This window comes from Salmo trutta, chromosome 6, assembly GCF_901001165.1.
Source record: "Salmo trutta chromosome 6, fSalTru1.1, whole genome shotgun sequence".
NCBI lineage: Eukaryota > Metazoa > Chordata > Actinopteri > Salmoniformes > Salmonidae > Salmo > Salmo trutta.
The window spans coordinates 55,105,772-55,131,523 of record NC_042962.1 but is presented as its reverse complement, the minus strand read 5'-3'; the positions used below and the strand labels follow the sequence as shown (position 1 = coordinate 55,131,523).

The following is a 25,752-nucleotide window of genomic DNA, read 5'->3' as shown; positions in this document are numbered from 1 at the left end:
GACCATAATGTTCAGTATAAGCAGACTACTGCATTGCATCACACACACAACCACCCATCCACACCTATAGCCACAGTCCACACACAGGGCCAAACCCATCCCCCCACACACACACAACCACCCATCCACACCTATAGCCACAGTCCACACACAGGGCCAAACCCATACACACACACACACACACACACACACACACACACACACACACACACACACACACACACACACACACACACACACACACACACACACACACACACACACACACACACACACACACACACACACACACAGAGTAGAGGTGTACACTAGAGACTGTAGGGACTTATATGAGACAGAACACAAAGGCAGTTTACTTTGTCAACACTTAAAATGAAATATATTTTTTACAAAACAGAAAAGAAAAAGAACAACATTTCATACCGAAGAGCTGCTTGTCATTTGCAGAGGGAACTTTACACAGGACTTTAAATGGTAACACTTTACTCCAGGCAGAGAGACATAACCCCTACATAACACAGTCAGAAGCATGACAAAGCATTTTTCTTTTTTTAATGCTACGACAGTTCAAGACAGGCACTACGCCCTTTTTACGACAGTGCTCATAAGGCGCTATGTCATGTCACCGCAAGTAAAGTGTTATAAAGAGTTTGTCACAATGAGCTCTTTTAGAATTATTATACACACACTGGCTCTTGGTATCACTCATATGACTTACGAACCATTGAAACATTTACACACCATAAAAATGCATCTCCTTCCATTGAACTTAAAACAGTAATACTCTTTTAAGACGACACAGTTCTGAAATGGCGGACCTATAGGATTGGACGTCCCACTCCGTATCCCCTCCCATTCCCACAACATATCAAATAGGGACAATTTACATACACGGCTCACTATTATGGGCCTGCAGGACTGGGGTGTGTGCATAGGAGTCAGAGTCTTCTGCCCCAGCCACATGCAGGGTGACCGTGTTGGATTATGTTGTTTTCTTCCCTCCTCCTGTCCGTCCATCCAGATAAGAGGGATGCCCTCTGGCTTGGACACCCGTGCTTTGGCGATGACCAAGCACACACGCTCTGACCGAGGAGAATCATCGCTTTACAGAGAGAAAGAGAGAGAGAAAGAGAGAGAAAGAAACAGAGGGGGGAGAGAGAGCACCTGTTCTCTCCATTGTGCAAACTGAGATGTAAACAAACAGGGTATGTAGGGAATGAAGAGAGTTCAGGGGGGTGCTCCTTCAACGATTTGATTGACAGATACAGGGACCTATGAAATAAATAAGAGGAAAGGGATGGGGGAGGGGTGTTCACTGTGCTTTTCTATCCGCCCAATAGGACGTGGCGTCACTGCGGCAGCGGAGACTGTGCGAGAGGGACCTCCGCTGTCTCTGAGGGGCGGAGCACGAAGAGTATGAGGCGGCCAATAGGAGTAAGGGGTCAGGGGGTCACACGGCAAGCCTCCGACTGATGACAATAGGAAATGCCTTATACAAGGTAAACAGCAACAGACACCTATCACTGTGTGTCACGTCTGTCCTCCTCACTATCTCGCCTCAGACAGCTGTCGCTGTAACCATACAAAAACAAATAAGGTAGAAAATGGCCCCACCTTCCTTTCATTCAACTAGAAGAACAGGACCATATTCATTATTTTTATATTATATATATATGTATGTATATATATACACACACAACGATGTGCCTTTGAGGCAGTCAGTAAGGAGTGGAGAGGAAGACGACAGAAGTCACTGTTTTTCTTCAGGAGGACTGACTGAGGTCTCAGAGGCGGTATCAGTCCTTTTTCATTCATTTCTTCCTTCATCCGCACGGGTTCCACAGAGATGTTCCACAGAGATGTTCCACAGAGATGCATTGTAAAAGAAAACCGGGGTTTATTGGGGAATGGGGGACGACAGTCAGAGTTTGGTGTTGGTTGCTCTGGGTTCAGGGGTTAATAAACCCAGGACACAGGAACCCACTGAGCAGTGGTACACACCAGGTTCACAGCCTCCTCCAGCAGACGGATGGTGTCGTCGATCTCGTTGTTGATGACGGTCTGGTCGAAGTAATGGGCGTAGGTCGTCTGGAGGCCCTCGGACTCCTTCTGCAGCCGCTGGAGGGAGTCATCCTAAAGGGAGGAGGAGGAGGAGAGGGAAGAAAGAGTCAGAATAACAGGGGAAGAAAATACCCTCGTTCCAGGCATTGTGGGAAGGGTCGAGTCACACAACGGAAAGAAAGATGAAATGGGACTCTGGGAGGATCTTAGTATACTCAAAAACAAACCATTTACACACAAACACAACACACACACACACCTATAAAAGGAGGTTTATGAGCTAAACTACTTGTACATATCCAGTACTTACAGGCAGTTTCCTGCACCACTTGGGAAGCTTGGGTGCAAGGAGAAAGGCATGCCAAAGAAAAATCAACAGGAATGCAGACAGGACACATGCAGTGGGATGGACTTTCACCACAGCAAAATGACAGACACAACCCAAAACATGACGGACACAGTAGCAGTGTGTGTTGGCCCTAACCTCGTTCATTCCAGGGGTGATGGTGGGAGCTGCGATGAACACAACGTAAGGGGCAAACTCAGCCGTCCTCAACACCTTGAGTGCCTGAAGAGAAACAAGAGATGACTGACACAAAACTGACTAGTGAGCTACATTTAAAAACTCTCCACAGTATTAATAAACAGGAAGTGTATATTCAACTGGCAGAACAAAAACTGAAGAGATGAATGAAGGTTAGGTTTAAGAGAGAGGGTTAGGTTAGAGTTAATGTTTTAGTTAAGGTCAGGTATATTAAGGTTAAGAGTTAAGGAAAAGGCATAAAGGTCACATTAGATCAGCGTTCTGCCATCACTGATTTTCTGCCGGTGGAATATATACTGCTTAATAAATACTGGACACACACACACAGACCACCCCCACCTCACACAACCCCACCCATCCCCACCTCACACACAGACAACCCCACCCTCCCCCACCTCACACACAGACAACCCCACCCTCCCCCACCTCACACACAGACAACCTCACCCTCCCCCACCTCACACACAGACAACCGCACCTCACACACAGACAACCGCACCTCACACACAGACAACCTCACCCACCCCCACCTCACACACAGACAACCGCACCTCACACACAGACAACCGCACCTCACACACAGACAACCCCACCCACCCCCACCTCACACACAGACAACCGCACCTCACACACAGACAACCCCACCCCACACACAGACAACCCCACCCACCCCACACACAGACCATCCCCACCTCACACACAGACAACCCCACCATCCCCACACACAGACAACCCCACCCACCCCCACCTCACACACAGACAACCCCACCCATCCCCACCTCACACACAGACAACCCCACCCTCCCCACACACAGACAACCCCACCCACCCCCACCTCACACACAGACAACCACACCTCACACACAGACAACCCCACCCACCCCCACCTCAGACAGACAACCGCACACACAGACAACCCCACCCACCCCACAGACAGACAACCGCACCTCACACAGACAACCCCACCCACCTCCACCTCACAGACAGACAACCGCACCTCACACACAGACATCCCCACCCACCCCACAGACAGACAACCGCACCTCACACACAGACAACCCCACCCACCCCCACCTCACACACAGACAACCGCACCTCACACACAGACAACCCCACCCACCCCCACCTCAGACAGACAACCGCACCTCACACACAGACAACCCCACCCACCCCACAGACAGACAACCGCACCTCACACACAGACAACCCCACCCACCCCCACCTCACAGACACACAACCGCACCTCACACACAGACATCCCCACCCCACACAGAGACAACCCCACCCATCCCCACCTCACACAGACACCTACCTGTGGTTCCACGTCCAGTATGGAGATCATACCCTGCTGGTGGATCTGGCGGATGGTCTCTAGCCGCGTGCCATACATGGCGTCCTCGTGACTACCGTACTCCAGGTAGTCATTGTTACTGATGTCCTGCATCATCTGGTCATGTGTCACAAAGTAGTAGTTCTTCCCATTCTCCTCGTCCTTCTTTGGAGGTCTGGTTGTGTCTGTGGGGAGGGAGAGAGAGAGAGGGAAAGGGAGGGAGGGAGAGAGAGAGAGGGAAAGGGAGGGAGGGAGAGAGAGAGAGGGAAAGGGAGGGAGGGAGAGAGAGGGAGAGAGAGAGAGAGGGAGAGAGAGAGAGAGGGAGGGAGAGAGAGAGAGAGAGAGAGAGGGAAAGGGAGGGAGAGAGATGGAGGGAGGGAGGGAAAGGGAGAGAGGGACAGAGCAGAGGAGAGGGAAAGGGTAAGTGGTAGTAGTGGTGGTAGTGGTAGTAGTGGTGGTGGTGGTGGTGGTGATAGTGGTGGTGGTAGTGGTGGTAGTAGTAGTGGTAGTAGTGGTGGTAGGTCTCTTACGAGGAATGGGGTAGGCAAATCGGTCTGGGTGCTTAGTGATGAGCGTGTTCTTGATGTGCCTCCTGCCAACTCCATGGGCCCCTGGGGAGAGAGACACACAAGACAATGAGACAATGAGACAGAGACGTTAGATAATGTGTTGTCAACTGTTCCCTTTAGTTAACACTACCTAAGAACCATCTGTCTAACGTACCCAACAAAACGAGCGTTTTCCTCTTGAACGCAGGCAGTTTGACCACCTCTTCATACGTGACCAGGTCTAGTTGGTCAAACACTGAAACAGAGAAGGTGAACGGCATTAGAGATGTTCACTGAGAACCGTAGGAATAATGGAACACAGACACAATGGAAGGGGGTCGTCTGTAGTGCACAGCACAGGAAGGTGAATCAAACGAATGGCTTAAATAAAGAATGGATAAAACCACTGAAATAAGTTTACTGATAACTGTGTGAAAAAGATTGTGGTTTGTTTTTGCCATCTAAAGGGCCTACATGTGATTGGAATGATTTTACTTCAGGTCTGTGACAGACGGACAAACAAGGACACGTAAAAAACCAAAACGAGGAAGAACAAATGAAACAGCGAGATAGAAGTTTACTGACGTCAAACAAGGAAAAGAGCGTGAATAAAGTAGAGGATAGAGGGAGAGAAAAGGAGGAGGGCATCGTAGGGCATCAGTCAGAGTTACTTACATGCAGCCAAGCCATTGGGTAAGAGACGCATGAAAGATGGACAGAACAGAGGGAAGGAGGGAGGGGAGGGTTAATAGAAGAAAACGTAAAATAAAAACATTACAGTACATAGCTTGGACTCGGAGGCCAGGTTGTTAATGGCAGGAGCGTTAGACATGTAACATTCAGTCAACATTGAGACAACGTTTAGAGAGGAGCTCTTTGAGGGAGGAAAGGGGCCCGTTCTGGGGAAAGAACATGCAGCATTATTCAGATTCATTTGGAAACCATTCCACAGACAGTACAGTAGTAAACTAAGCATTTAGCTCTACAGACCGGGAATGTCTTTACTATACAATAACAAAATACTACATTCAGAATTGAGAGTATTTTTTGGCCAGTGAATAAAGCTGCAAGAGAATATCTGGGATATAACAACTGAATGCGTCATACAATATAAAATACAACGGAAACATCTGGAACACTTGGAATATCTTATAGCCAACATGTCAAGCAAAACACTTTTACACACACACACACACACACACACACACACACACACACACACACACACACACACACACACACACACACACACACACACACACACACACACACACAAGTAGTTCCACAGAATAAAGAATTGGTTTCTGATTGTATAATTAAAACACGCTGTGTGTGTGTGTGTGTGTGTGTGTGTGTGTGTACCTGCGTTATGCTTGGCCAGGTACTTGTCTTTGTACTGCTTCTTCTTCTTGCCAAACCAGGTACAGCTGGCCTGCTGCTCCTGCTTGGTCTTCTCCATGGCTAAACACGCCACACGCCTGGAAATAAGGTACTTCACTGATTACTCCTGGTTATTTTAATTCTGTAGTTGTAATTCTTGCGTTGTAATTTCAATCCACTTCCTGAATTGGAAATGGAAGCACCAACCCTGCTGGGTTTTACAGTATGGCTTCCATGGGTTCTGTCCTCACCACTCCTGTAGTTCTGGTGACGGTATGAGCCCTGCGGTTCCGTTCTTAGTGTTCTCCAGCTTGCCCTGCCACCAGTTGTGGTCGTCCTTACTGATGATCTGGATGATGTCACCCACCCGGAAGCGGATCCCGGCCTCCTTACAGGGAATGAGGTCATCCTTGGCGGGGTCGTACTCAAACTGGGCACGCACGTAGATCTGAGGGAGGAAACCGAGGAATGTGATTGGTCAGGCCCGCTGATCTGGGAGGGAATAGGGGGACTGATTGATCAAGCTGGAGGTATGGAGGAAAGAGGTGATTTTGATTGGTCAAGCTCCTGACGAGAGCTGCACGGGACACTGATTGGTCGAAATGGCCACAGTCGACACAGTAAACAAGAAGCAAAGAGGCGGAGGAGATAAGAAGAAGAGTTGGGTGAAAAAGAGAAAGCAAATAAGGCAACATCAAAGAAAGCTTTACCATTTTAATCGTTCTGGTTGCCCCCGATTGGCTACATCTTACGCGCAAACGACCAACCATTTTAATGGAGGGGGATTATGGACGCTAATGTTAGATCTACAAGAGCAACGATGAGGGACATACTGCATGGGATCTACTGCTACTTGGATCCACTGAGAGATCTTACCTTGATGGACATTTTGTCCTTGATAGCAGGTCTGGAGATCTAGGGGGTTGAGAGCATCACACACACATCATGCAGTAGAAAACATACGGGACATCGACAAAGGAGGTGAGAGAGTGAGGAGGACGGGTTACGACAGGGAGACAGGTTACGACAGGGAGACAGGTTACGACAGGGAGACAGGTTACGACAGGGAGACAGGTTACGACAGGGAGACTTTGCAATGAGGCCCTTTATCTATTTCTCCACAGTCATGGATATCATATGAAGGAAGTTGGAGGTATTTTTGTGAGCCAATGCTAACTAGCGTTAGTGCAATGACTGGAAGTCTACAGTCATTGCGCTAACACTTGTTAGCAAGTGCGCTAGCGCTAGTTAGCAACTTCCTTAAAACTGCACACACGAGACATAAAAATGGTCTCCACGAGTTCCACTGACTCTGGGGAAGTAGATAAAGGGCTTCATTGTTAAAATCACGAAGTATCCCTTTAATACATGCAGGGGTTATTTAAGATGACATGGATCCAAATGATGTTTGACACACACAGACATATACACACGCAGAGACACACACACACACAGAGACACACGCAGACACACACACACACACACGCAGACACACACACACACACACACAGACGTACACAGACGTACACACACAGACGCAGACACAGACATATACACACGCAGAGACACACACACAGACAGACGTACACACGTACACACACACAGACGTACACACACACAGACACAGACGTACACACAGACACACACGCACACACAGACACACACACGCACACACACGCACAGACACACACACACAGACGTACACACACAGACACAGACGTACACACACACACAGACGTACACACACACACACAGACGTACACACACACACAGACACAGACGTACACACACATGCGAGTCCACACACACAAAAACAAGCAAATGGTGTCCCTGGTCTAGACAAAGCCATGTGAGAGGAGGAGTCAGACATCAGAGAAGAGAGGGAGAGGAGGAGTTAGGGAAGTCTATATCTCTCACCTGTCGTCCTTTAGGCTGGATGGTCGAGGGCAGATCCTACAAGCACACACAGAGTTAACACATCTAATACAGCACAATAGATTCATCTGACAGAAGCAATAGAGCCACAGATCCTCACCAGGATGGAGCTAGTGACGCTAGCATGGCCGTTCGCTGGCGACTGTCTGGATAGGTCGGGGGACTCTTTCTGCAGACACACATGAACCAAAAAACATGTGAAAAACATCCCAACAGAAAATGACTTATAAATGAAGAATAGAACGCTTCTTTACCTCATTTACCTGATTTTCTAGAGACACAAGAGAATCGGTCCATACCTCGCAAGACATGGACTGTGACCGGTAGCTGGGAACGATCTTAAAGGTAACACTCCCTCGCATTTCCCTCTGTGGGGACACAACATTATCATCAAATGATCACAACCAATAACAGCCAAACACTGATACACACGTACTGTAGTACTGTGTAAAGACAAAACTAGCTGATTGGACAATGGTGAGAACGAGAGAATCTGATTGGACAACACACCAGCATCTTCTGGAGCTGTTCTACGGTCTGATTGGCAACGCTGATGCCGTTGATCTCTCTGATCTCGTCGCCGACATGCAGCGTACCTAAAAAAAAGACAGAGGGTGAATGTGGGTTTGTTTGTGGTAGGGTGTACGGCATATTCCAAAAGTGTACTGTACCTTGTCTGTGGATCATTCCTCCGTGCATGATACGGGCCACGATGCAGTGGTTCAGATCGTTCATCTTCAGAGTGATGCCCTGAAGAGGTCATTGGTGAAAGGTCAAATAGGAAGAGTCAGTAAATGTGTGTGTGTGTGGTCGGTGTGTTTGTGTGTCGTACCATAGGTTCGTCAGTATTCTTCTGGAACTGAACCAGGCGTACTCTCGTCACGTTCTCCAGGTCCATGTCTCCGTTGGTGCTCTCAGGAGAGTCTCCGTTCAGGTAGGGTGAGGTGGGTGGAGGGGTCACCCTCAGAGCCTCGTCACTGTACACCTCATGGGCCACCACATCATGGGTCTGGAGCAAGGCCTACTCACACACACACACAGTAAGACACACCCTCACACAGACATCTACAGCAGACAATGAGGGGGTACACAAGGCACTAACTAAATTCACACTGTATTATTGGTCACACTTGGCTTATTGTAAGTGTGTAACAGTGATAGCTGGTTTCTACTTAAGACTTATTTGCTTGGTCTTCCTAAATGAAACATGAGTGACTAAAGGACTGGGTAAACCACTATGGGTCTACACAAAAAGACTTGTATCCAGATGGAATACATGTTGTTGTTTTTTTATCTTGGTCACCAGGGAAGAGGGACCCCCCCCTTCTTTATCCCAGGCCACTGTGTCAGTCTGTAGGCTGAGCGAAAAGCAGAGGGCTCTAGCGCTGAGATGTCAGTACAGAAATACCCTGTGGGTCAGAGACTAAGCTGAGGTAAGAGGATGGAGAACCAAACACAACTCAGCTTTAAAAAGGTGCACTATGCAGAAATCATTTCCTGATTGCTAAAGTTTGAATAGCTGGACTAATGTCATTTTATGTGACAAAACAAGCAAGTATAGTGTAGAGAATCATTGTACCATCTAAACCGCTGTTGAAATATATTTTCCATAACCAAAAATGGCTGTTTGAAGCTGGTGTAAAAAAACAAAAGTAAAAGATGCAAACACAAAACTTAAGAACGGGAAGCATAGAAATGGTGCACATAGAACAGATACACAGCTTCTTAGAGTTGCTTTCAATGAGAATGACAGATCTATAACTAACATTTCTATGTGAATTTGGTCAGGTCGCCCAAATATTTCAGCTTTAACTGTAACAGACAAGCACAGATATTTCTGTCATTGAAGTCCTTGGGCGGGCCACCAAAGCATTTTTTGAGCCACCTAAGTCCAAATACATTTTCGTGATGGAAAAAGCTTTCAGACTAACAACAGATAAAGTATTTCGAAAAGATAATGGACCAATATATTTTTACATTATAATCTTTGAGAACTAATGATCACCAAAATAAAAGCTAGATAGTCAGAAAGAATGGAAAATTCCAAAACAATGAATTTAGCAGTATAGATGTTGTAATTATGTTTGAGCAAAAGAACACAGCATTAGCCATGGCAAAATGCATAGAATTGCAGGGAATTCACCTTAAAACTCCTAAATGTTATCCCAGTTCCATGGAAAAAATGGTAGAATTGCAGGAAATTGGCTTAAAAATGTGAAACTTTCTCTACACCGCCAAGATGGGATCTGTAATATGTTCCCTAAAATTCAGCTGCGCCGACTGCGCCCTTTACCACGACCCCCGCCACGCCCACCACCTAAGCCCCTTTTTGATACAGAAAAAACCCTGACACCAGAGAAGAGAGAAAAATTAAGAAAAGCACAGAGGGAGATTTTTTATTCTGTTCTTTTGTTGGCAGTAACAGCTAGGGCTGGGTGGGCGGAGCAGGATGTCTGCAGCCTCACTAACCCCACCCATAACACTGGCTGCTATACCTGACAGCCCCTCCCCTCAGTCTTGTTAATCTAACAGATTACTCCCTCCCTCTCTCCCTGGGGTCTATAGTGGACAAACTAAGGAGCTTGACCCAGTCATGATCATTTGTTTACGCACACACACACACACACACACACACACACACACACACACACACACACACACACACACACACACACACACACAGAGAGAGAGAGAGATGGAGATGGCCCACCATGAAGTGTGGCTGTGTGAGGATCCTCCGGAGTTCCTTGGCCTCCATGTTGTCAGGGTAACAGGAGACTGTCTCCAGTACCTACAAGATAAGAGGAGGGAGAGGAAGTACAATTACAGTATCAAAAGAGCATCAACACTTAATGCAAAACATTAACAAACCAAAAGAACAAGATAAAGTATTTGACAAGCGTTAGTCCCAGAAGAGAAGAGGTGTCCCACCTTGATGTGGTGACCAGGCCACTCACCTCTTTGGCTCTCTGTACTCCATCACTAGGAGGGTTCCTGATCTGAGGAGACGACCTGGTGTTGATCTGGTCATAGAGCTGCAACACCAGGGGGAGACAGTCTTATTATTCACTCATCCTTTACATATCCCTCCTCACATATCAGCTTTTGTATTAAATGTTGCTTTAGAAATAAAATGAATTTTCATTCCCAAAGGATTTTCCCAATGAATAATGTGGTGTGTCTGAGCATGCAGAGCTCTTTAATTGTGTCAAGGTGCCACCTAGTGGACTCAACATGAACCTGCATGTGTGTGTAGCCCACTCACGTCCAGCAGTGTGTGTAGGTGTTGGTCCTGGAACACGCTGTGTAAGAAGTCCAGATCTTTCTCACTGCAGTCGGTCAGAGCATGGATCTCCTCCAGGCTGTCCAGCACCTGGGATACTGCCCCTACACACACACACACACACACACACACACACACACACACACACACACACACACACACACACACACACACACACACACACACACACACACACACACACACACGTTATAGCATATACACACGCAAACACACACCAATTATAAGTAGCCAGTACTGTAAAAACACAAACATTTAGATTTAACACACAAGGACAAACACATTTACACACACCGCGCACACAGAGACACCGCGCACGCACACACGCACACACGACACCGCACACACAGAGACACCACATACACACACAGAGAGACACCGCGCACGCGCATACACACAAGACACCGCACACACAGAGACACCACATACACAGAGACACCACATACACACACACAGAGACACCGCGCACGAGCACACACACACACACACACACACAGAGTAGAGGTCAACCGATTACGATTTTTCAACGCCGATACCGATTATTGGAGGACCAAAAAAGCCAATACCGATTAATCGGCCGATTTTTTTACATGTATTTATTTGTAATAATGACAATTACAACAATACTGAATGAACACTTATTTTAACTTAATATAATACATCAATAAAATCAATTTAGATAATGAAACATGTTCAATTTGGTTTAAATAATGCAAAAACAAAGTGTTGGAGAAGAAAGTGAAAGTGCAATATGTGCCATGTAAGAAAGCTAACGTTTAAGTTCCTTGCTCAGAACATGAGAACATATGAAAGCTGGTGGTTCCTTTTAACACGAGTCTTCAATATTCCCAGGTAAGAAGTTTTAGGTTGTAGTTATTATAGGAATTATAGGACTATTTCTCTCCATACGATTTGTATTTCATATACCTTTGACTATTGGATGTTCTCATAGGCACTTTAGTATTGCCACTGTAACAGTATAGCTTCCGTCCCTCTACTCGCTCGTTGAACCAGGAACACATCGACAACAGCCACCCTCGAAGCAGCATTACCCATGTAGAGCAAGGGGAACAACCACTCCAAGTCTCAGAGCGAGTGACGTTTGAAACGCTATTGGCGCGCTCCCGGCTAACTAGCTAGCCATTTCACATGGGTTACACCAGCCTAATCTTGGGAGTTGATAGGCTTGAAGTCATAAACAGCGCAATGCATTGCGAAGGGCTGCTGGCAAAACGCACGAAAGTGCTATTTTGAATGAATGCTTACGAGCCTGCTGCTGCCTACCATCGCTCAGTCAGACTGCTCTATCAAATCATAGACTTAATTATAACATAATAACACACAGAAATACGAGCCTTAGGTCATTAATATGGTCGAATCCGGAAACTATCATCTCGAAAACAAAACGTTTTTCCTGTCAGTGAAATACGGAACCGTTTTGTATTTTATCTAACGGGTGGCATCCCTAAGTCTAAATATTCCTGTTACATTGCACAACCTTCAATGTTATGTCATAATTACGTAGAATTCTGGCAAATTAGTTCGCAACGAGCCAGGCGACCCAAAATGTTGCATATACCCTGACTCTGTGTGCAATGAACGCTAGAGATGTGACACAATTTCATGTTAGCAGGCAATATTAACTAAATATGCAGGTTTAAAAATATATACTTGTTTATTGATTTTAAAGAAAGGCATTGATGTTTATGGTTAGGTACATTGGTGCAACGACAGTGCTTTTTTCGCAAATGCGCTTTTGTCGAAGTAGGCTGTGATTCAATGAGAAATTAACAGGCACCGCATCGATTATATGCAACGCAGGACACGTTAGATAAACTAGCAATATCATCAACCATGTGTAGTTAACTAGTGATTATGTTAAGATTGATCGTTTTTTATAAGATAAGTTTAATGCTAGCTAGCAACTTACCTTGGCTTCTTGCTGCCCTCGCGTAACAAGTAGTCAGCCTGCCATGCAGGCTCCTCGTGGAGTGCAATGTAAGGCAGGTGGTTAGAGCGTTGGACTAGTAACCAGAAGGTTGCAAAAACGAATCCCCCCTGAACAAGGCAGTTAACCCCCGTTTCTAGGCCGTCAATGAAAATAAGAATGTGTTCTTAATCTGACTTGCCTAGTTAAATAAAGGTGTAAAAAAATATATATTTTTAAATAGGCAAATCGGTGGCCAAAAATACCGATTACCGATTGTTATGAAAACTTGAAATCGGCCCTAATTAATTGGCCATTCCGATGAATCGGTCGACCTCTAACACAGAGACACTGCACACACACACACACACAGAGACACCGCACACACACACAGAGACACCACACACACACACAGACACCACACACACACACAGACACCACACACACGCAGAGACACCACACACACACACACACGCAGAGACACCACACACACACAGAGACACCACACACACACACACACACACACACAGAGACACCACACACACACACACACACACACACACACACACACACACACACACACACACACACACACACACACACACACACACAGAGACACCACACACACCCACAGAGACACACACACACACACCACACACACACAGAGACACCGCACACAGAGACACCGCACACAGAGACACCGCACACAGAGACACACACCACACAGAGACACCGCACACACAGCTAGAAACAGAAGGTGTCAGGCTAGAGTACCTGCTACATGCAGCGAAAGCAACAGAGAGATGGCAGAACAGGACAGAACAGAGGTACATCCCATCATTAATATGACAGATTAGACAGGAAGGAAGGAATAAACCATATCACATGGGATGGAGATAATGGGATGGAGGTCAGGTCATGTGATTGGTTAGTTCAGGTTAGTGAAGGCTGGATCTAGAGATTGTATGGAAGACTAAAGTTAGTTGCCATGCTGTTTGTTTAACATAGAAAAACACTGCACACATAGAAAGAGGTTTGAAGACTGAACACTTTCAGTTTGTCCTCCAAGGCCATGACAGGTCCAGATTGCACGCGCCACTGACAACGGTTGTGATTGGATCAAATGGAAGCCGTGCAGGCACGCGTCCACCTCATTAGCTGTCGGTGGTGAGTGACATAACAATGCACACAGAGTCTACTTCCCAATACTTCTGATTGGCTTTCTGTCCACCTCAGCTGAGAGTTGAATTCACCCCCATCAACTAACACCGAGTCAGATACTGTTTCATCCCCCAAATAGGTAAGGAAGCTGTTTTAGAGTATTGGGATGCGAGTCATCAAGGGTGCTAGGGAGGGGGGGGGGGGGGGGGGTAGTTTAATAGATGTGATGATGTCATGATGTCACACCAGGAAGCTACCTGGGGATACCTACTTTCAGCGGCTAGCAGTCCTACAGAGAGTGCCGCATTGCAACACCACCACAGAGAAGACAATAGAGAGGGGAAAGATTCAGCAGACAAGAGAAAGAGAGGGATTTTGTAGAGAAAAGAGGATGCCAGGAAGGATGAAAGACAAGACAGACAGAGAGCAAAACAGGAGAGAGAGAGAGAGAGAGAGAGAGAGAGTAAGCAAAAAGCAGAGGCTGGAGCTGTGGATATCTGGCTAGTCTCAAAGATGCCATTTGGAGGAAAATAGCTCATTTACTTGTACACTGCTCTCCCCCCTCCTCTCCCAACACACACAGCCACACCCCACAGGAAAGTGAATTCCATCCCAAAGCATTTTCTTTTTTGAAACAAGGGCAGAAATAGTCACAAAACGCAGAGTGATGCAATGAGGCTGTCTGGTCTCACAAGAGGAAGACCAGACTGTCTGTAATGATTTTTCTATGACCCACTCGGCTGGACTCGGTACCGCTCCAATTTCTCCCAACGTTTGTCAGATGTTTTCATCCTGGAAAGTGGTCACATCACACCATCTGTTGAGTAGATCCAGCGACACGCCTTAATCCCAAACGCATGGGAAGGAGAGGCTCCGTTTCTCCAGACCATTTCAGACGGAGACTATTCTAAAAGGCCTCTAACGAGACCTACAAAACAGATGGCGTGGGACACGCACTTATCACAACATCAGAGCCCTTTTTTTAGGTCTGAGAACATCTGACAAACATAGCATTCAGAGCAGGAGAGGGCAGCAGGTCGTAGATAGACCCTTTGTTCCCCCATTCATAACATCCATAGGGAGTGACAGTTCGTCCCCGAGACAGAGACAAGGAAGTGAGGAGATTGGGCAACGCTAGCCTGGGCACTTCTGTTTCCTTTTTCCAGCGATCAGCGGGATTTATAAGAAGGCCGAGGCTAGCGCAGAGACCGGGGCCTGAATGTTCCACTGCTGTTCTGATCTGAACACTGGATTGGCTGTGTGGTTAGCTACTGACTATCTGTCATCTGATTACCAGGAAATGAGATAACGCTGAGGCGCTTACAACAGTGATAGATAAGTCAAATCATCATTATCGTTCTTACATGACGAGAATCCTTTTCTGTTACGGCAGAAGTTGGCTATAGTTGTAGAAAACTATGAGAAGTGAAAAATGTGCAGCATCGTCAGGGTTGTGCTTCAGGACGGCCGTGGGACAACGAGCTAGCAACACAAACCACGTAAGCGATTGTTGCCATGACGTCCGTTCCCCTGACACAGCTCGGCTTGGGTGTTGACGTGGGAACGGCAACAGGAGGAGAGGGGCGGGTCTTACCTGAGGAGGTGGGGTCTTCAGAGAAGTCAGGCATCTCCTCTGGTGGGTCTCCGTAGAAGGAGTTAAACTTGTGGCTGGAGACAGCAGCCAACACTGCCCCCTAGAACACAACACAAAGAACAAGAATGTATTGACTGATTGATTGATTGAAGAGCATCAATGGTGTGTGTGTGTGTGTGTGTGTGTGTGTGTGTGTACCTTGAGCTTCCTCCTTGCATTAAACTTCCTCAGCTGCTCCACTGTCTCTGGCAGGTGGATCTTGTAGGCATACCTGTCCCTCTCCTGGAGGGAGAACACACAGACAGGTGAATACCTGTCCCCCACAGACAGGTGAATACTTGTCCCCCACCACAGACAGGTGAATACCTGTCCCTCACAGACAGGTGAATACCTGTCCCTCACAGACAGGTGAATACACAGACAGGTGAATACCTGTCCCTCACAGACAGGTGAATATCACACTAATAAAGACAAAACACTACAACAGTTTCCACTCAGTAAACTGGACTGTCTGGGTTGTGAAAGTAGCTGATGCAGGGCTCTGTCTCCTGACAGGGAGGAAGTTATGAGGAAACAACAACTAACCCAGTGTTAGTTTCACATCTGGTTATAATCATGTGTTACAGTTGGGGTTAAGTGTGTGTCTGTATATTTAGCATCTTGCAGACAGGGCTTTTAGTGTGTGTGCGTGCATGTGAATGTGTGTGTGTGTATCAGTGTGTCTGCATGTTTGTTCCCACCTTAAGCCAGGGGTGGTTGAGAGCTTCGTAGACAGTGATCCTCTCTGCGGGGTCCAGCATCAGCATGCGACGCACCAGGTCCTTGGCGCTCTCTGAGATGTGGCTCCACTGGCGTGGGTTCATCTAGAGGGGAGGGTCACACACACACACACACACACACGCTCTCAGATGGATGTAGGGCTGCAGCAACCGAGGGTATGCCAGATACGTTTACCACATTGGACACAGTACATACCTGGAGCTTTTTAACCTAGCTATAGATATAGAAGGAAGGTTGCCATGTACCCCACACCAGGCCCAGATGACAGAATGAGGACCGTTGTACATGGTACATTCTGAATGCTCTGTATGGGCCTCAATAAGGCCTTGATGGAAATGCAGCTGAGACAACTTTCCAAGCCGTAGCTTGTGGTTGTGAACCACGTGCAATGACCCACTGCTGCGGGTTTCACACCCACGCATTTCTTTGCTTTGTAGTGTGTGTGTGTGTGTGTGTGTGTGTGTGTGTGTGTGTGTGTGTGTGTGTGTGTGTGTGTGTTAGAGGGCAGTTTTGGAAAATCAACTACTACCTTATATTTCCCCTTAATGATAGCCTCAAACAGGCGTTCCTTGGTACCGTAGAAGGGCAGGCAGCCAGACAGCAGGATGAACAGGATGACTCCACAGCCCCACACGTCTACAGGCTTACCATACGGCTCCCTCTTCACCACCTCTGGGGCCATGAAGTGGGGCGTGCCTACTCGACCTGGGGAGGAACGGGGGTTAGAGTGTGGGTTTACACACAGATACGAGAGAGAGAGAGAGAGAGAGAGAGAGAATGACAAATACAGTCCCAGAGTGAATATAGAGTACCTCCTGCCACCAGGCCTGATTCTCCTAGTTGTATGGCCACTCCAAACCCCCCCAGCTTGACAGGAGCTGAGTTCTCCTTAGAGGCCAGCAGGACACAGTGAGGCTACAAGACAGGGACACACACAGAGAGAGAGAGAGAGAGAGAGAGAGAGAGAGAGAGAGAGAGAGAGAGAGAGAGAGAGAGAGAGAGAGAGAAATGGAGGGATTGGGTTCAAGCTTCATAAAAAAGTGCTCCATTTTGTACCATCCTGCTGTAGTAAAACCTTGGTAGTGGACCTAAAGGGTTCCTAGACGGGACAAAGGCAGATGGCTACCTGCTTTACTGCAGAAACACTCCAACTGATAGGGAAGAGGAGAGAAGAAAGCAGGACGACGACACTGGACAGATAGAGAGAACACCAGAGAGAACACCAGAGAAAGGAGGAAGAGAGGAGAGGAGAGGAGGACATAGAGAGAAGAAGAGGTGGAGGATGAGGAGCAGAGCGCAGCGCCGGAGTACGTGACAGTCAGAGTTTGTGGTCTCACAGCGCTGGTTTCCTGCCCTACTCTGCACTTCACTTCACACTGGGGGGAGGATGGGGGCTGTGGTCTGAGGGTTCTGACGGCTGCTAAAAGCTGACAAGGGAGTGGTTGGGGGAGGCGTGAGAGACCATCTCAAGGCACAGAGAGAGAGGACCAGAGAGAGGAAGAGAGAGGAGGAAAGAGAGCGAGGGAGTGAGAGAAGGGAGGAGAGCTCAGTGTAACAGACTCATACTTTTGAGCAAAAGAAACAAAGAAAAAAGGTGTGTAGGAGAGGAACCAGAGTCCCAACACTACCCCACTGAACCTGACAACCAAGGGACAGTAGGACCAGGGGCTGTTAAAGGATATGTAACAACACACACATTCTGGACAGTGGACAGTGAAACTACAGCTGCAGAGTCTCTGACATGGAGGGAATCTGGATGGTGAGTGAGATCCTGTCTTAATAAAAACATCACTGAACCTGTGTGTGTGAATCTGTGAAAACCACCATGCAGACCATGTTCTTTACTAGGTGGTGAATCCAAAATAGGTCGTAGGTACAATACAATAATTGCACTTAAAGTAGTGGTTGATTTTTCATTACTTCATTTCCTGCTACAGGGGAGTTACTTTAAATACAACATTGTAAAAAAGTAGTGGTAAAAGTGGTGACATTTAAAAATAGATTAGTTCTTTGAGTGCTTTTACAGTGTTTTTTCAATGCAAACCGCCAAAGTCCTTTCCTGTTAACAGCCCACTCTTTTTTTTAATGCATTGACATCTCTCTCCGTTTTTGATCCTTATCAATAAAAAACATCTCTCCACCCCTCTATCTCCCACAGCACTGAAGATCTGCTGGTCCTAAAGACACCCCAGCTTCAACACAATGACCTCTCTTTCCTTCTCCCCCCTTTCCACCTCCTCTCCCAACACCTCTTTACCCCTGTCCACCTCTTCCTTCCCCCTCTCTAATGCCACCTATCCCCTCTTTACCTCCTCCTCCTCTCCAAACCAGACCCTCTGTGATCTAGATGACGGTGCCCTGCGCCTCCCCCTGGTCTTCTTCTACTCCCTCTTCTTCCTCCTGGGTCTGGTAGGTAATCTCCTGGCCCTGTGGGTCTTCGTCTTCCTCCACTCCAGGAGGAACTCTGTCCGGGTGTTCCTCATCAACGTGGCCATAGCTGACCTGGTGCTCCTGGCCTGCCTTCCCTTCAGAGTCCTCTACCATGCTAATGGCAACCGCTGGATCCTCGGCCCCCTGGTCTGTAAAGTGGTGGGCAACCTGTTCTACATGAACATGTATATTAGTATCACTCTGTTGGGGTTCATCAGTCTGGATAGGTATGTGAAGCTGAAGGGGCACGGCGGGGCGGAGCGGGGCCTGGCCAGGAGGCTGAGAGGCGGGGGATGGAGCTGGGTGGCGTGCGGGGCGCTCTGGGGGCTGTCCCTGGCGGCGGCCGTGCCCATGATCGCCATGTCGGAGGGAAACGAGGAACGTGGGAAGTGTTTCCAGTATAAGCAGCGGCGTGGGGCGAAGGGGAAGGCTTACTTCAACATGGCTCTGGTGCTGCTGTTCTGGGGGGTGTTCTGCCTGCTGGTGGTCTCCTATGGGAAGATAGCCATGCGCCTCCTCAAGGTGTCCAGGGATAAACCGGACCTCCCCAACGCCCACCGCTATGGTTGCGCCGCCAGGAAGTCCTTCTTCGTGCTCTTCCTGTTCACCGTCTGCTTCGGGCCCTACCACGCCTTCCGCCCATTCTACGTCCTCTCCCAGCTCAGCCAATCCCCATCCTGCGACTACTTGCGCCTGGTGGACAGGAGCAATGAGGTCATGTTGTTGTTCTCTGCCTTCAACACCGTCCTGGACCCTGTGATGTACTTCCTGTTGTCGGGCTCGGTGCGCAAGGCCGCCGTGAAAGCCCTCGGACAGAGCCTCGGCAAGCGGCTCCACATCCTTAACGACGGGACCTCCAACAGCTCGGTATCAGAGTTCAGACGGACCTCTCTGTCCGTCATCTCCCCCAACACCGTCATTAACCCCTCCCACGAGCCCAGGACCAGCCTCTGTCTGATTAGCCCCACCCTCCGCCCTGGCGCAGCCATAGTGGCAAAGCAGTGACTTTACAGACTTCATTGTTTTACTTCATGGACTTTAACTCTATTTACATTATAATGTATACCATGTACTCAACAACGGATGCATGTGACAAGGGCCAACGTCTTGAACTAGACTCAGTTATCAAGAATGGAGCTGACCAGATGTCCTGAATCAAAGTGATATACACGCCGTTAACCCCTATGCGGCCTCCGTCCCGTATGTGGGACGGACATCCAGCGAAAAATCCTATCGCCATTAGCATAACAAAATGTAATTATATTTTTTTTCAAAAAAAAATCAAAATTATATCGTTTTATAGATACACCTCTCCTGAATCGAACCAGGTTGTCCGATTTCAAAAAGGCTTTACAGCAAAAGCAAAACATTAGATTATGTTAGAGGAGTATATCGTAAAAGTAGCCACATAGCCATTTTCCGACCAACCACATGCATCACAAATAACCAAAAAACAGCTAAATGCAGCACTAACCTTTTACAAACTTCATCAGATAACACACCTAGGACATCATGTTACACAATGCATGCATTCTTTTGTTCGATAAAGTTCATATTTATATATAAAAACAGAATTTTACATCGGCACGTAACATTGACTAACTATTTTCCCTCAAATGCATCCGGTGAAACAGTGCTACAATTTACTAAATTACTATTCGAAAACATTTTTAAAATGTAATATTGTCATTCTAAGATTTATAGATGAATATCTCTTGAAAGCACCTGTAATGCCAGATTTAAAAATAACTTTACTGGGTAATCACACTTTGCGATAAAAGGGGATGCGATACTCAGAACAATAGGCTAGCAATAGCAATAGGCTAGCCATCTTGGAACAATCGCATATCAAATCTAGTCTTGTATACTATTGTCAATAATCCCTTACCTTTGATTATCTTCATCCTTGGGCACTTCCAGGAATCCCAGGTCCACAACAAATGTATTTTCGTTCGAAAAAGTTCATCCTTTATGTTCCATTAGCTTGTTGTTGTTAGCGCGTTCTGAAGGCTGAACCAAAAGCTCCGTCGGCCGCGGGACTACTCTTTCAACAAAATGCATTTTTTTCTTATTTAGGTTCGTTCAAACATGTCAAACGTTGTATAACATAAATCTGTAGGGCCTTTTTCAACGAGAGCTCCAATAAGATTCGAGGGGGACGATTGCATTGTGTTTCAAAACGTTTCGAAAGGGGAGGGTAACCAGGGGCGCCGGCGTCATAATGGTGATGGCCCTCTCCGTGTGACCACGTTCCACAGCGTGTCATTGTGTCAGTTTTCACAGTAGGAGACTCAAATCACTTTGTAAAGACTGGGGACATCTAGTGGAAGCAATAGGAAGTGCTCAATGAACCATAGCTCACGATGTGATTAATAGGCAACGTGATGAAGTTGAGTTCGCAATTCAGAATTCCACTTCCTGTTTCGATCTGTCTCGGGGTTTTGACTGCCATATGAGTTCTGTTATACTCACAGACACCATTCAAACAGTTTTAGAAACTTTAGGGTGTTTTCTATCCACAAGTATTAATTATATGCATATCCTAGCTTCTGAGTTTGAGTAGGAGGCCGTTTAAAATGGGCACGATTTTTTTCAAAAATCGCTGTAGCGCCCCCTATCCTAGGGGAACGCCAAGATTAAAAAGTTCGGGGTCACTTAGAAATGTCCTTGTTTTTGAAAGAAAAGCACATTTTTTTGTCCATTAAAATAACATCAAATTGATCAGAAATACAGTGTAGACATTGTTAGTGTTGTAAATGACTATTGTAGCTGGAAACAGCAGATTTTTTATGGAATATCTACATAGGCGTACAGAGGCCCATTATCAGCAAAACACCAGTCTCAACGCAAAACACCAGTCTCAACGCAAAACACCACACCAGTCTCAACGCAAAACACCACACCAGTCTCAACGCAAAACACCAGTCTCAACGCAAAACACCAGTCTCAACGCAAAACACCAGTCTCAACGCAAAACACCAGTCTCAACGTCAACAGTGAAGAGGTGACTCTGGGATGCTGGCCTTCTAGGCAGAGTTACAAAGAAAAAGCCATATCTCAGATTGGCCAATAAAAAGAAAAGATTAAGATGGGCAAAAGAACACAGACACTGGACACAGGAATTCTGCCTAGAAGGCCAGCATCCTGGACTCGCCTCTTCACTGTTGACGTTGAGACTGGTGTTTGGCGGGTACTATTTAATGAAGCTGCCAGTTGAGGACTTGTCCTCTTGCTCAGTTGTGCACCGGGGCCTTCCACTCCTCTTTCTATTCTGGTTAGCGCCAGTTTGTGCTGTTCTGTGAAGGGAGTAGTTCACAGCGTTGTACGAGATCTTCAGTTTCTTGGCAATTTCTCGCATGCAATAGCCTTCATTTCTCAGAACAAGAATAGACTGACGAGTTTCAGAAGAGAGTCCTTTGTTTCTGGCCATTTTGAGCCTGTAATCAAACTAACAAATGCTGATGCTCCAGATACTCAACTAGTCTAAAGAAGGCCAGTTTTATTGCTTCTTTAAAATCAGCACAACAGTTTTCAGCTGTGCTAACATAATTGCAAAAGGGTTTTCTAAATGATCAATTAGCCTTTTAAAATGATAAACTTGGATTAGATAACACAACGTGCCATTGGAACACAGGAGTGATGGTTGCTGATAATGGGCCTCTGAACGCCTACGTAGATATTCCATTAAATCAGCCATTTCCAGCTACAATAGTCATTTACAACATTAACAATGTCTACACTGTATTTCTGATCAATTTGATATCATTTTAATGAACAAAACATTTGCTTTTATTTAAAAAAAACAAGGACATTTCTAAGTGACCCCAAACTTTTGAACGGTAGTGTAAATGCCTATGTTTGTCTGTTAACTAATATTGTCAATAGCATGTGACACAATCATATCTGATGCAACACTGTACAAAGCAAATAAATATATATATGTGAGCTTAAATCGTATATATGTCGCCTTGGTGTGAATACTGAATGGCTGATAAGCATTACACAGTCCCCTCTACTGGTGGTATTAGGTACTACCACTACAGCAGTCTACTACATACAGGCACCATGGGACAGACACACACAGTCCCCTCTACTGGTGGTATTAGGTAATACCACTACAGCAGTCTACTACATACAGGCACCATGGGACAGACACACACAGTCCCCTCTACTGGTGGTATTAGGTAATACCACTACAGCAGTCTACTACACACCGGCACCATGGGACAGACACACACACAGGCACACACAGACACCATGACAGACAGACAGAGACACAGACACACACACACTTCTTACAACCCAAATCACAAGTATTCAAACAGAAAAATACACCACATGCACTCAACACAGGGGGAAGGTGTAACTTTGTGTAAACACACAAACAGACTGACTTACTGACATTGGTATTAACACACACACAAAAGCTCCCCTTATCCCCTCTGGGAGTCACCAAATGTGTCTGTTTGTGGGCAGGGCTCGCCCCATCTGGTCTGGCATTGTGGCCTACTGTATGTTAGAGAGGTAATCCTATAGTAATTACTGAAGCTGTGCTGTCTGGCCTGTCAAACAGTGTTTCAGCAGGGTTTTCCCTTACACTAACCACTAATCCAGCCCCAGCTTAACTCACCTTCATTACTAGTTAGCCTACTACTACAACCCAATGGGCTGAGCTGATGGGTCAGTTATCGTTGGGTTAGTCAACATACACTAAATACGAGGAGACAGACGGTGGATCACCAATGGTTACTTCATTCTGTTTGAAATCAATAGATGCCATTAACAACAGTGCTGTTTCGATAAGGGGGACGTGGGACTGGAGATCTGGGCTAGGGGAGCTTACCTTCACATCACGGTGAATCACGTTGTTGTCATGGCAATACCGCAGCGCCTCCAAGATCTGTCTCATGTAGTGACTAAAAGACAAGAATGGAGAAAAAAAGGGAGAGAGAGAATGAAGAGAAAGGGGGAGAGAGAATGAAGAGAAAGGGGGAGAGAGAGAATGAAGAGAAAGGGGGAGAGAGAGAATGAAGAGAAAGGGGGAGATAGAATGAAGAGAAAGGGGGAGAGAGAATGAAGAGAAAGGGGGAGAGAGAGAATGAAGAGAAAGGGGGAGAGAGAGAATGAAGAGAAAGGGGGAGAGAGAGAATGAAGAGAAAGGGGGAGATAGAATGAAGAGAAAGGGGGAGAGAGAATGAAGAGAAAGGGGGAGAGAGAGAATGAAGAGAAAGGGGGAGAGAGAGAATGAAGAGAAAGGGGGAGAGAGAGAATGAAGAGAAAGGGGGAGAGAGAGAATGAAGAGAAAGGGGGAGAGAGAATGAAGAGAAAGGGGGAGAGAGAGAATGAAGAGAAAGGGGGAGAGAGAATGAAGAGAAAGGGGGAGAGAGAATGAAGAGAAAGGGGGAGATAGAGAATGAAGAGAAAGGGGGAGAGAGAATGAAGAGAAAGGGAGAGAGAGAATGAAGAGAAAGGGGGAGAGAGAGAATGAAGAGAAAGGGGGAGAGAGAGAATGAAGAGAAAGGGGGAGAGAGAGAATGAAGAGAAAGGGGGAGAGAGAATGAAAGAGAAAGGGGGAGAGAGAGAATGAAGAGAAAGGGGAGAGAGAGAGAAGGAGAGAGAAGAAAAGGGGGAGAGAGAGAATGAAGAGAAAGGGGAGAGAGAGAATGAAGAGAAAAGGGGGAGAGAGAGAATGAAGAGAAAGGGGGAGAGAGAGAATGAAGAGAAAGGGGGAGAGAGAGAATGAAGAGAAAGGGGGAGAGAGAGAATGAAGAGAAAGGGGGAGAGAGAGAATGAAGAGAAAGGGGGAGAGAGAGAATGAAGAGAAAGGGGGAGAGAGAGAATGAAGAGAAAGGGGGAGAGAGAGAATGAAGAGAAAGGGGGAGAGAGAGAATGAGAGAAAGGGGGAGAGAGAGAATGAAGAGAAAGGGGGAGAGAGAATGAAGAGAAAGGGGGAGAGAGAGAATGAAGAGAAAGGGGGAGAGAGAGAGGAATGAAGAGAAGAAGGGAGAGGGGAGAGAGAGAATGAAGAGAAAGGGGGAGAGAGAATGAATGAAGTGAAAGGGGGAGAGAGAGAATGAAGAGAAAGGGGGAGAGAGAGAATGAAGAGAAGGGGGAGAGAGAGAATGAAGAGAAAGGGGGAGAGAGAGAATGAAGAGAAAGGGGGAGAGAGAGAATGAAGAGAAAGGGGGAGAGAGAATGAAGAGAAAGGGGGAGAGAGAGAATGAAGAGAAAGGGGGAGAGAGAGAATGAAGAGAAAGGGGGAGAGAGAGAGAATGAAGTGAAAGGGGGAGAGAGAGAATGAAGAGAAAGGGGGAGAGAGAGAATGAAGAGAAAGGGGGAGAGAGAGAATGAAGAGAAAGGGGGAGAGAGAGAATGAAGAGAAAGGGGGAGAGTGAGGGAATTAGCAACACCACTACTTCTTAGAGAACTCCTTCTAAAAGCACTTCCTTACAGGCATGTAGAGTCCCCAAGGTTCTCATCGTCCTACCACTGAATACAAGGCCACTTACTTCAAATGAGGCCGTCGTTGAAAATGTCAGTGTGACATGTGAGTAACTGGCTACGGCTTCAATGTAGACAAAGTCCACGTCAGCCCGCGTCACAATTTCAAAACACAAGTCAGCTCCGTCCATACTAGAGGCAGAGAGGAAATAAGGGAACCTAAGAGTGGAGCTTTTACCTGGCTACAGCTTCACTGTAGACAAAACCAGCATCCGCCCTCTTCACAGTCTCAAAACACAGGTCAGCTGTATCCATACTAT

The 25,752-nt window shown here is 46.7% G+C and overlaps 2 protein-coding genes across 16 annotated transcripts in view; one reads left to right on the top strand and one right to left on the bottom strand.

Moving 5' to 3' along the window:
* Window positions 1-351: 351 nt before the first annotated feature.
* The window catches only part of LOC115196343 (peripheral plasma membrane protein CASK), a 42,527-nt gene continuing 17,126 nt past the window's right edge, over window positions 352-25,752 (bottom strand). Inside the window, exons 4-28 of one of the 15 annotated variants that reach the window (XM_029757088.1) lie at window positions 25,671-25,752; window positions 23,835-23,907; window positions 17,374-17,476; window positions 17,088-17,266; window positions 16,522-16,644; window positions 15,980-16,063; window positions 15,782-15,881; window positions 14,459-14,476; window positions 11,064-11,185; window positions 10,756-10,833; window positions 10,509-10,589; window positions 8,631-8,819; window positions 8,470-8,548; window positions 8,309-8,394; window positions 8,062-8,166; window positions 7,899-7,967; window positions 7,781-7,816; window positions 6,740-6,778; window positions 6,115-6,311; window positions 5,846-5,961; window positions 4,659-4,724; window positions 4,466-4,546; window positions 3,918-4,120; window positions 2,546-2,650; window positions 352-2,133 (exon numbers count right to left, since the gene is read on the bottom strand). The exon at window positions 25,671-25,752 is cut by the window's right edge and continues 2 nt beyond it. In XM_029757088.1, the coding sequence (XP_029612948.1) occupies window positions 1,957-2,133; window positions 2,546-2,650; window positions 3,918-4,120; window positions 4,466-4,546; window positions 4,659-4,724; window positions 5,846-5,961; window positions 6,115-6,311; window positions 6,740-6,778; window positions 7,781-7,816; window positions 7,899-7,967; window positions 8,062-8,166; window positions 8,309-8,394; window positions 8,470-8,548; window positions 8,631-8,819; window positions 10,509-10,589; window positions 10,756-10,833; window positions 11,064-11,185; window positions 14,459-14,476; window positions 15,782-15,881; window positions 15,980-16,063; window positions 16,522-16,644; window positions 17,088-17,266; window positions 17,374-17,476; window positions 23,835-23,907; window positions 25,671-25,752 (2,591 nt within the window). In that variant the 3' untranslated portion in view covers window positions 352-1,956. Of the gene's footprint in view, window positions 2,134-2,545; window positions 2,651-3,917; window positions 4,121-4,465; window positions 4,547-4,658; window positions 4,740-5,845; window positions 5,962-6,114; window positions 6,312-6,739; window positions 6,779-7,780; window positions 7,817-7,898; window positions 7,968-8,061; window positions 8,167-8,308; window positions 8,395-8,469; window positions 8,549-8,630; window positions 8,820-10,508; window positions 10,590-10,755; window positions 10,834-11,063; window positions 11,186-14,458; window positions 14,477-15,781; window positions 15,882-15,979; window positions 16,064-16,521; window positions 16,645-17,087; window positions 17,267-17,373; window positions 17,477-23,834; window positions 23,908-25,670 lie in introns of all 15 variants that reach the window. The other 14 variants (XM_029757093.1, XM_029757086.1, XM_029757091.1 and 11 more) reach the window with 14 other exon arrangements.
* On the top strand, window positions 17,598-20,272 carry LOC115196344 (probable G-protein coupled receptor 34). The gene is made up of 2 exons (XM_029757102.1): window positions 17,598-18,320; window positions 18,720-20,272. Exon 2 carries the CDS (start codon window positions 18,764-18,766, stop codon window positions 19,994-19,996), a length of 1,233 nt encoding a protein of 410 aa, XP_029612962.1. The 5' UTR covers window positions 17,598-18,320; window positions 18,720-18,763; the 3' UTR covers window positions 19,997-20,272.

Bases quoted from the DNA above. Each gene is read 5' to 3' on its own strand.
- LOC115196344 (XM_029757102.1), top strand. From the start codon at position 18,764: ATGACCTCTCTTTCCTTCTCCCCCCTTTCCACCTCCTCTCCCAACACC.